The 11,884-nt window shown below is 45.4% G+C and overlaps 1 protein-coding gene across 1 annotated transcript in view; it reads right to left on the bottom strand.

Annotated features, from left to right (window-relative positions):
• The window catches only part of CFAP46 (cilia and flagella associated protein 46), a 175,991-nt gene extending 166,922 nt beyond the window's left edge, over positions 1-9,069 (bottom strand). Inside the window, 4 exon segments of the mRNA XM_025208066.1 lie at positions 2,013-2,144; positions 3,234-3,358; positions 5,691-5,694; positions 8,974-9,069. Coding sequence (XP_025063851.1) covers positions 2,013-2,144; positions 3,234-3,358; positions 5,691-5,694; positions 8,974-9,069 — 357 coding nt within the window.
• Positions 9,070-11,884: the final 2,815 nt, after the last annotated feature.

The following is an 11,884-nucleotide window of genomic DNA, read 5'->3' on the forward strand; positions in this document are numbered from 1 at the left end:
GTGAGGTTGAGAAAGGGAGGAGAGGAAGAGCAATACTAAAGGATGCAAACTATCCAATAAGTTCTTTGAAAATACTGGGGACAACTATGTTTTCAAAAGGCTGAGGCAGTAATTGGGGTTTTTTTTTTTTTGATTTGGTGATAAACCTGTCTCCACATTCACTGAGAACAGGACAGGAAGTGAACCAAGCTAGCTGAACAGAGCTGGTTTAGATACTATGAAAAGCTTTCTAGTTATAAGGAGAATTCATAGTTTCCTAGTTGGTAGGGTCAGAAGGGACTTGAGCAGATCATCAAGTCCGACCCCCTGCCATGGCAGGAAAGAATGCTGGGGTCAAATGACCCCGGCTAGGTGATTATGTAGCCTCCTTTTGAAGACCCCCAGGGTAGGAGTGAGCACCACTTCCCTTGGAAGTTGGTTACAGATCCTAGCCGCCTTGAAGTAGTGCTTCCTGATGTCTAGCCTGAACCTACTCTCAATCTACTTGTGGCCATTATTCCTAGTTACTTCTAGTAATGCTCGGGGGAACAGGGACTGTCATGTTCCCCGCTGGTCCCCCCTGGTAAGTTTATAGACAGTCACTAGATCCCCTCTCAGCCTTCTCTTGTGGAGGCTGAACAGGTTCAGGTCCCATAGCCTCTCTTCGTAGGGCCTGCCCTGCTACCTCCTGACCATGCGAGTGGCCCTCCTTTGGACCCTCTCAATGCTGTCCACATCCCTCCTGAAGTGCAGCGCCCAGAACTGGATGCAGTACTCCAACTGCGGGCTGACCAATGTTGCATAGAGGGGGAGGATCACCTCCTCAGACTTGCTCGTGATGCATCTGTGGATGCACAACAAGATGCAGTTAAGCCTTCCTGACCGCGTCCCCACATTGGTGGCCCATGTTCATCTTGGAATCAATAATGACTCCAAGATCCTTTTCTGCCTCTGTGCTGATGAGAAGGGAGTTCCCCAGCCTATAGGTATGCTGCTGGTTCTTCCTCACTAGGTACAGTACCTTGCATGTGTCAGTATTGAATCCTATTCTCATCTGCCCACCCCTGTAACTTGTCTAGATCTAGTTGTAGCCTGTCCCTCCCTTCTAGCATGCCCACCTCTCCCAACATCTTAGTGTTATCCGCGAATTTGAACAAGGTGCTTTTCACCCCCTCGTCCAAGTCGCTGATGAAGATGTTAAACAGTGCGGGCCTGAGGACTGAGCCCCAGGGGACCCCACTGCCCACATCCCTCCAGGTCGAAAATGACCCATCCACCACCACTCTCTGGGTGTGGCCCTCCAGCCAATTTGTGACCCATCTGACTGTGCAGGTATTGATGCCACAGTCCCCTAGTTTTTTAATGAAAATGGGGTGAGAGACAGCATCGAAGGCCTTCCTAAAGTCCAGAAAGACTACGTCCACTGCGACACCTGTGTCTAAGGATCTTGTGACCTGGTCATAGAAAGCCACCAGGTTGGTCTGACAGGACCTGCCTCTAATGAACCCATGTTGGTTGCCCCAAAGCATAATCTCCCCTGCTGGTCCCTTGCAGATGTGCTCCTGGATAATTTTCCCAAAGAGCTTCTCCAGGACCAAGGTAAGACTAACGGGCCTATAGTTTCCTGGGTCCTCCTTCCTCCCTTTTTTGAAAAGCACTGTAATACAGAAGTTGAGATTTCCTGTAATTGGAGGCTTATAAGAACAGGTTAGACAGACACCTGCCAAGGATGGCCCAAGCACACTAGATCCTGCCTCAGAAGAGAGAAATGGATTAACCTCTTTGAAGTCCTGTTCAGCCCTACATTTTTTGAGGCCATGAAACATTTTTGGTTTGGGTTTGGTTTTTTGTTTTCTTCAGTTTTAGGGGTTATTTTTAATTAAGTCAAGTCAAATTAGTTTCAAAATTTCATTTGGATTTTTAAAAAAATGAGATGTATAATTTTCAAAACCATTGTAGGAAAGCTGAAATACTGGAAATTCAGAAGCAGGCTGTGAAATAGGTCTGTTAAACTAGAACTCATAATTCCTTACCAAATTTTCAGTAGAAAGTGGGGTGAACAGCTGGCCTTGGCACAAGTATGCTCTACCAATAAACTGATTAACAGGATATCTTCCTTTAAAATACATCTGTAGACAGTCGCTGCTGATTTCTAGATAACCCAGCTAGGACAAAAGTGAAAGTTTCAAATGTTTTAGCAACAAACAGCTGGCCAGCAATTGTAAACTTATAAACATGTTTGGCAGGACACTAGAATGTACATTTACAGACCCATTTACAACTGCAAAGTAAGACCACAAAAACCAATTTTATTAATGTATTAAAATTTCAAAAAACAGCATTTTTTTCTCCCCAAACATATATGGAAAAATGGACATAGAATGGACATTTCTTACTTAACAAATCTGATTCCTAGTTTTATGTAGTCACATGGTAAAAGCAGCAAAAAAATGTTCATTATCTTTATACTCATTTATGAAATGCACTACCATGTAAACTGAAAAGCCAAAGTCTCAGTCATAAAAGCATAACGAAGGACAGAACTTAACCTACTGAATTTGTATTGCTAGCAAGAGTACATAAACCAGAAAGGAGCACAGTGGCACTCAGCTCTCAGTTAAAGTTTGTACTGCTTGAAAACAAGGAAAAAAAAAAAAAGCATTTACTTATAAACTGAACCCACTGGAATCTCATCTGCAATTTTTGGGATCAGTTTTCACAGTAGAATCAACCTTTAAAATATTTCAAACTTAAAAGAAATTTCTATTACGTGCTATAGTACTTTCAGATAGAGCAGCAGCTGACACTTGGGATTAGCCATTCTCTCAGTTGCTGCAATAATTTCTTCCGAGTAGCCATCAGCAACTCATCTTCTATCTTGTCCAAACTCCTCATGCCAGTACTCTCATTAAAAAGGACAGCTCAAGTAAAACTATGAATCTATACTTCAGTGGTCTCTCTCAGACTTTGTGCTCATCAGAGACTTCAGAAAGCACAGCTTGCTGACTGACGGAGCTTTCAAAAGAGCAGACTTCTGGAGAAGGCTGAAGCAAAACCAAGAAAACCCGATGTTTAAACTATTCCTCTGCCAATGGTTCAGAAAAGCCAGACATAACACATTTTAATACCTGTATTTCTTGTGGCCCCAATGACCTTTCTCAATACCAATTTAATAAAAGCCCTATTATGGCCTAGATGCAAATAATTTTCTTAATGTATGAAAAGCCATAACAAAGAACATAAGGGACCTTTACCTCGAGCGCTTGTTCGGCACACAGCACATACAAATCAGAGCTGAAGCTCTCCGAGGAATCAAGCGCAGACTTTCCTTGATTGGCAGATTTGATCATTTCGTAAGCATTCTTCAAAGCTTCGCTGTCTTCATAGAGATATATATGAAAAAAAAACGAGTAAGGGATGTAATATATTCCTTGCCTTGTGCCAGAGTGACATGAGTGTTGCGCTGCACTATTTCAAGTGCTCAAAGTGCATGGAAATCATGGGTCAACATCGCGGGCCATGGAAATCATGGGTCAACAGAACGTCCGAGGGTGCGTCCAGACGAGCACGCACGTGCGGTCTGCAGCGCCACAAACTACACGTGTCTGACATGCGTGTCTTGGCTGTGCTGCTCATTTGCGGCACAGCAGCACGTTTTTTTGATGCTGGCAGATCCCAGCGCGCCTGAAATAAAGTGGGGCAGCTCACAGGCAGCCGGCTGCAGCCACACTCTGGCCCACCGCTGCTGAAGGACACTAGGTATCCTCCCCTACCCCATGTGGGTCCATTCGCCGTATGCCCGAATGCACGTGCAGGGGGACCACTGGCATCACAAACACGGGGATGCGCCCATGTGCAAGGCCTGACGCTTGGCACACCTACAAGGAAAGGCGCTGTTATTTCCCTACTTCAAACGCGCGCTGCCCCAGTCTCGGGAACAGCCCCCGCCGGGGTGGCGCAGGTCTCAAGAGGAGCCTGCGCGCGCACCTGGGACCCCCGCAGTCTGTCCTGCACCCGTGAGCTCACGAGGCCCCTTCCCCCCGCCTCAGGGTGCGGGTCTGCGAGGCCGATGCCGGGCCCGGCCCTTGACAGCAGGACCCGGCGCCGAAGGCCAGCACCCGGACCCGGGGCAGGCGGGGTCACGCGGCCGCGAGAAAGGCGGAGCAGGCCCGGCCTGGCCCGGCCGCGGCGCCTAGCAACGCACCAACACCGCCGCGCTCCGCCCTCCGGCCCGGGCCAGCGACCCGCCCCCGGCAGGAGCCTCCCGTTCCTCGCTCCGGGCAGCGTGCCCAGCACCTCCACACCTCCAGCGGGCCAGTTACACCCCGGGGGCAGGCCCAGCTTGGCCCTGCTGTTCAGGGGCTACAGACCCGGGCTCCTGCTACCCCTCGCTAGAGAAACTCTGGAAAAGTTTAAATTCTGCGAAGTTACGAGCCTGTCACCCCAGAACAGGCCTGGCGGTGTAGTTCTCCCAGAGGTTTACAAGCTGTGGCTGCACTGGGAGGCACAAGAAGTGTCTCTCAGAGGAAAAAAGGATGAGAAAAATTCTTCTCTCCCTGGAGAAAGACGACTGCGCCCTTTTTACTAGTGTTGACAAAATTTGCTGGAGAAACTTTGCCCGTAGCATAGCCAGGACTTCCCTGAATGAATGCACCTGTGACCCCCCCTGCTCTCAGTAATAAGCAGCTTATATCATCTTTAAATCGCTGCTAGTTAACAAAGACAGCAATTGATGACTTGAGGCTGAAGAGAGTGTTGCTAAGGCAGTGATCAGCACTATATTAATCATTGCCTCTAGTATCTTCACTCTGGAATCATTTGATGCAAAAAAGATACATCCCCCCTGTCCGCTGCCTTGAGCTAAAATCAGAAGACATTTGGATCTACCAGTATAGACAAGCCATTTGGTGTGAGTAATTGTCTTTTGAACTCATGTTTTGTTTTATCTAGATTTCTTTCATACTATACCAGCCCAGTATTTTCCATTATAAAAAATCTTTAGAGAATGGCAGTACAGGAAAAAGATATGGTCAGATGTGAATTGGGACTTCTGACCCTGATGACCTCAGTTCGAAGACATGCAAAATGAAATGTTTAGGCCATCCCTACTTCTATGGTACTGCACAGCCGTGTCAGGATCCCTGGTGCTCATATACCGTGGTGATAAAGACCACATAAAAGACCACAAAAATAGATTCAGTTTCTAACCTAAGTGTCCTGCAGTTTAGATTAGATAGAAATTCTGTAACAATAGCATGTTTCAAGCCCTGAGATAGCAAAAGAAGAACTTCATATGATATAGAAGTGCAGCAGTCCTGACAAGCTACCAAAGGAATTTTATTTGGTCATCCTCAGCTGAACAAATGACAACCAGCATGAGAGGCTATGAAGGTGCAAAGTAGTAAAACTGGAGAGTGTAACAAATCCTTGTGCTGCAGATAAGAGGGCCAGTTTCTAATTATACGTATAAAGGGAAGTCAGGATTAAAACCAAGTCCTTCATGTCAAGCACAGATACTTTTGAGGATGGTGAACACAGGCACAGCCTCATGCAGAGCAGGTTGAGTGGTACTTGGAAAGTATCTTGCCCAAGTTTGTCATTATAGCTAAAGCAACTACAGACATTAAAATCCACTGTTCTATTGTGTACAGTACCTTAATTCAGCTGCAATTAAGTTACAAGTAAACAATATAATACCCACCAAAACGTACTGAACTTAAGGAGATAATATAATATGAATCTTATAAAACATTGAACATAAAAATTATTATGACAGGGAGATAGGAACACTACTTAAATAGTACTGGGAGGAGGTCACACACACAATATATCTTGCAAATATTTTATTACAACCATACAATATACTATACACTATTTCGGTAAAAATATCCCAGACTTTGGCCACCGACCTGTCTTCTGGCTGAATCCATCTCTCTAATAAGTCTCTCAGAGCCTGAGCCAGTAACTGTGGCTGTTGTTCTTCTGGCTTCTTCTTAGCTCTAAAACGTTGGTGATAGTGCTCTGGTAAAATCTCTAACTGATATAGTATGGCTTTTTTTACTTTCTCATAATCTGCAGTGTGTGCTTGTAATGGAGCCCAATAGGCTGCTTGTGCTGGCCTATTAACAACAGGTCTATTTGGCCTGCCCACTTAGACCATTCCCAGCTGCCTGAAGGGGCCACTCTCTCAAAAGATTCTAAAAATGTTTCAACATCATTATTTGTTGTCATTTTCAGCATTCTCTCTCCCTTGGTCACACAGATCATAGCTGCTTGCCGAGCTTCTGTTTTTTCACTTAACTCTTGCTGTCATGTTAAAAGCATAATTCGGGCTTCAGTATCTCGGGCCCTAACCCACGCTAACTCTTCCATGTGTGCTTGTTAGTTCTGGAGCAAATGAAGCATTATTCCATGAGCTTACTGCCAATCTTGGGGTTTTCCCAGATCTACATCAGCCTGATCCATTTCTGACTCTGTCTGTCAATGGGGGTCCCCAGTCCTTACTGAATATTCATTCAGGTGATAGGTATTTCCTGGCCAATCCACCAATGTTTGAGTGGGTGACTCTCCAGTGCCTGCCATTCTTATCATTGTCTTCCTCGTTCACCTGCTATGCTTTGTTAGGAGAAAGATAATGTATAAAAAGAGTTTGACAGCTGCTAATATGGTGATAAGATATTGGCATTCTGGCCTCTGCTGCAGGGATCTGCCTCCCCTACAACCTGCCTGGTCCCAACCAGTGTCCAATCAGTGTGATTCTAGTCAATTGAGACTCTTCCTCAGGCATGAGGGTGGTTAGCCCTGGTTTCTTTCTCAGCAGGCATGACCCCTCTCAGTCCCTTCAAACAGGGTTATCTCTTTTCTCTTGCCTTCTCTGGCACAAGTGAGTATCCTGGCTAGAGTTTCTCGCTTACATAAATGGCCTTGTCTCAGACCCGTGTCTCCTCTATGACAGTCCTGCCAGGAAACTGGGTCCCACTCAATTATAAATCTCAGGGAAGTCTCTGGCTCTCTGGCCTTTTCCCCTCCAATAGGAGGTGTCCCAGTTTCATCCACACAGTCCTTTTTTGCTATGTCTCTGGGTCACCGGCTGTAATGGTGGGGACCACACACAGCCCCTAAGCACTCCAGGAACCCCAGTCAACCCTGAACAGGCCAGGCAGAGAACCCCAGGAAAGAAGGAAAACTTACCTGCAGAGCAGGGAGAGCTGGAGCCAGGCAGCACACGGTGCTGCCACTGCAGTTTACAAGCTTCCTGTCAATCAAACTAGGTGGTGCTTGGCTGATGATGTCAGACTCAGGCACTGCTGCAAAAAATTTAAAACACATTCATAGTGCCGGTGAGGAGGGGAGGGATACTGCCTCCAGGGCAGCAGAGGCCGGGGCAGAAGATGCCTTGGGGCACTAAGGCAGTGGCATGCTCTGGCCACAAGGGCCCTGTTAGCACAGGGCAGGGAAGCCCCAACAGGCTGAAGCGGGGGGCAACAGCTCCAGCCCAGGTCAGGATCATCTGAAGGGAGTGAGTAAAATAGCAAAAGCCCACAAGAGTATACTGAGCCGAGCATTGATAGTGTCATAACCCAAAGGTATGATTTTGTGCGTGCTTCGGCACTAGAATTATTCCCGCTAAATTGCAGCTTCGTTGCACGGTGGAGTTTTCTGCTGCAGAGGAGAACCCCGGTGCAAGGGAGAATTTCCCGCCAATTTGTAGCTTCCTTTGCAGGGTGCATTTCTCAAGTTGCAAGAGAAATGCATGGTGCAAAGGAGTTCCCGCCACCCGCATGCAAATTTGTTCTCCGCTATTGGCTAGTTCTAAATTATTCCCACGTGGCGGCTAACGATTGGCCTGTTAGCCATATCCATCTCGTGGGGACTCTGGGTACACGGCAGGGTAATAGAAACCCTGTGTGAGATTCAGAGGAGTTTGGCGACCTGATCCACCACCCACCTCTTTCCGTCTTCGAGCGATAATTTTTTTTTTAAGACGTATCTACGAGGTTTCTATTTTGGTGGCGCGCTTGTCCAGGGCATCCGGAGCTCTGTTTCCGTGGAGCCTAGCAAACTCCACGTGATTGTTCGTGTTGTTTTGTCTGTAACTGCAACTCAAGCAAGTTTTCCAGCCTGCACCGCAACCATCTGCGGTGTAAGTAAACAATCTTTAAATCTACCATTACGAGCCTGTGCCTAATTCTAGCGTGTCGCCCGTTCTCTCCGACCCCGCGTGCCCGGGCTGCTGGCCACAGCCCGCGCAGAGCACAAAAAAGGGCCCGGCTCACACCCGGCCCGCACAGATAGTTCCTCTGGAAAGCCTTCAGGCTTTCTTTTTTTTTATTATTTACTTTGATTGTGGTTTGAAGAAGCCATGGGGCCAGGATACCTGGGGTTCCCTTAGTTAAAGCCTGCTTTCAGGGCATAGTGCCTAGAGAGCAGGGAACAGGCAAATGGCCAGAAGAGGGCCGGGGTAACTCCATTAGACTTGGGCAGCACCCACTGAGGAGTCAAAGCCGGGACATCAATTGACCACCGCTGAGTGATCTGAAAAGGCCGCGGCTGTCACAGGAAATCATAAAGCCTCAACACCGACGGTTGGTGTGTAGATGGGATTATGGGGAAGTACAGCCACAACATTGACCGCATTCATATCCTAGTGGGAACATCTGCATCTACACCACTGAACCACTCCTTAAAATTCTAATAACATAAAGTTGTGGCAGGTGAGTTAAGGAAAAAGGCCCTGCTTTGGATACTCTCGGGATTGGCCATCAAGTAAGCAGTGAGGCGACACCGTCTGATTGGCTTCTCCTGTCACCCCTCCCCCGGGTTTGTCTATCCCGGATGACTTACCACAGTTATAAGTCCATGAGGGGCCACCTGACCCTGCCTCACTCAGCCAGCATTGCTTAATCTTCATTAATGCTCCATGCCTCTGAGTGGATTCTCAGCAGCTCTCTTCAGCTGCCTCTTTTCCTCCCCTCTCTGGGGAAGCAGACTCACTGCTGTCTTCTTCTTCAACAGGTTCTGGGATGATGGATAATCAGCTTCAGTGAAGGGCCTCTGCATCCCTGGAATCATGCTCTTGTCATCTGACATCATTGGGCATCGATGAAGTGAGGCAGGCTCACCTCCAGTAAGTATTTGTCCATTCTCTTCTAGCCCTTGGAGCTGTGGGCAGTCCCCTGTTACAAGAATGTTCTCATTTTACACTGATTACCAGGTTTCAGATTCCATCTTACTAAAAGCAATAGTCATAAGTGTTCAGTTTCTGTGTATTTTGAGAAAATAAACTATGGATGCCTCCAGTACTTTGTATTTTATTGATTTCTTCAAAGTCATAAAGGCAACTGACAGGAATACTAGCAGTGCTAAATTTTTGTGTGTTTCTCTCTCCATTTTTTTAAAAACTTCCTGTTCAGTGCTTGTGGCATTATTTACTTAGAATAATTAGTAAGCATTTTTCAGCAATAAAACAGCTTCACTGATGCTACCAACATGGGAAAATATTTGCCAGCAATCTGCAAAAGTTTGCACTACAGATAGTAACAAAGCAGCTGTGGCAGTGCAGAAAAACACTCAGATTTCATTAAGAAGCTCACTAATGAGGTCAACTTGCATGATTTCAGTAGGATTTCACAGTGGTCATAGTAGAATTGTGGTCACAATCCCAGATCCTTCACACAGAATTATCTAGAGGTTCTGGCCACTAGAGCCAATGAAGCTACACCAGTTCACAAAAGATAAGGATCTGATCCACAATGCTTTCCTTTCTACATGTAGCTTTAAAAATATTAGATGTTTAAGAGTTAAGTAGCCAGCAGGATCTTCATGTTAAGTATTTTATCTAATTTTCTTTCCAGTAGACTTGGAATAATCTTAAAACATTTTGTTCTGCTCTGGAGGAGTTATACTGAAGGTTAAAAAATATAAACCTTTTCCCTGCACTAAAATAAGTCTCAGTCTACATATTTTGACTATTCTCTCAAACTCTAGAACACTATAGAAGCCATTAGTTATTTTATTAAAAGAAAATCTGTCCTTAAGGATAAAATGTTCTAAGCCATACCTTAAAATACTCATCCTAGGAGAATTGTTAAACATTATATTTAAATAAGAATTCAACTCTGTAGACTGTAAAATATTTGTTCCTTCTACAGTGTGTCAGAAATTTCACAGAACAAGAAAATCCTTCTGCAGAAGAATGGTTTTAAACCATTAAATATAAAATAAACCTGTTGGTTTAGCTATACCATACATTTATAGTAACATTAACTTAGAAAGACAGTTATTACCTTTCCAGTATTCTATTTCATTTTCAAAGGCAAATTCAAGTCATGTTATGTTTAGCTCTTGTTCTGCCTCAAAAATACAATAAGAAGTTACAGTGGATGTTTGTAAAAGGCCAAAAATATGTTTGTGGAATCTAAAACCAAGGGCTCACGTCTTTTTGACCCACTCTTTTTTCATTTTCAAGTAAAGAACAATACACAGGAAGGGTGCATCCAGATGAATGTGGGCATTTGTTTCCCCAGGCACATCTTGTGCCACTGCTACTTATCCGCGGGGAATGCCCATGGCACGTGCACTCTGGTGCACAACAGGTTACCCTGAGTGGGGTAGAGGAGGCTGGGGCCAGCAATTGTACTGGCGCCAGCAGCCTTACTTGGGGTCCTGGGAACTTCCAGGGGCTGCAGCCGTGGCAGGAAGCCTAGCCAGCAGGTGAAGTGTGGCTCTGGCCGGCCAGGCTCTGGTTTTGGGCAGCGCACGCTGCCACCACATGTGCCACCCCACTTTTTTTTGGTGTGGGTGTTTTTGGCCTGGGATCTCCTGGGGTCAGCCTCCCCATGTTGCATGGTAGCAGCATGGGGAAGGCCTGTATGTGCAGTGTGCCTATGATGCATGCATGCCAAAGTGTCTATGATGTATGCAAAGTTATTTGGTCTTCTTAGAAATTCAGTTGTTTGTAGCTACTGTATAACTAAAAATGGGGACAGAAATAGGAAGTCCAAGAGTTAGATCGGTCCAGCATCTAAAATTGGCATAGCTTCTGAAGAGCATATTACTTCCATTCCTTTTCCCATCTTAGGCAGTAGATGGCATAGATGTTGGGGGGGGGGGTGCCCTATCAGCATTTGGCCTTGAAGAGTAAATCCCTCAACTTTTCTTCACTGCTAGAGGAATTGCTGTGGACTGCAGCTGGGAAGTCAGAGCCACCATATGGATCATCTTAGCCTTCCATGGTTATGTTGTTATCTGCCAGGTTTGGGAACAGGCCTTAGGACTTTGCTGTAGAGAACCAATCCTTCCCCAGGTTCACATGGCATGCTACATGGGAATTGCCTCAAGGAAATATTCATGGATGCTTCCTTATGCAAAGCCTCTTCCAGTGAGCTCCCATGTGACTGATATGAACCCTTTGCTCAGAAATTACAATGCTTGGGGTATAAAAGAAAGTAAACATCACATAGAATTTCCTCAAAGGGACTAAGCTTTGTAAAAGGCCAAATTTGGATGTGTGTTTCAAACAAGAAAACTACAGTGTCAGGCTGTGCAGCAGTAAAAGCCTCCTAATTACTGTGCCTAACTGCATAGGAAGAGATATGCATCATATTCTTCAGTCTTCTAGTGTTGCTGCAAAATAATTTATATTACCAGTCATGTGACTCATGGCATCATTATTGTCAACTGATTCATTAAAAATGGTAATAGGAGAGGCTTTTATGCTTCTTATGCATATATAACACTATCTGCATTTTTATGGTATTGTGTTATTCTGTTTGCATGCTATGTTAATTACAGTCATCTTATTTTGTTTTTAAACATATATACTACTATTCCAGGAACAGCGATATCTGTAGAGAAGGAAAATGCCTTAGTTATAATTAGTTAAGCTATAGTGTAAATATTTAAT

The sequence above is a fragment of the Alligator sinensis genome, unplaced genomic scaffold, assembly GCF_000455745.1.
Source record: "Alligator sinensis unplaced genomic scaffold, ASM45574v1 scaffold1131_1, whole genome shotgun sequence".
NCBI classification, from domain to species: domain Eukaryota; kingdom Metazoa; phylum Chordata; order Crocodylia; family Alligatoridae; genus Alligator; species Alligator sinensis.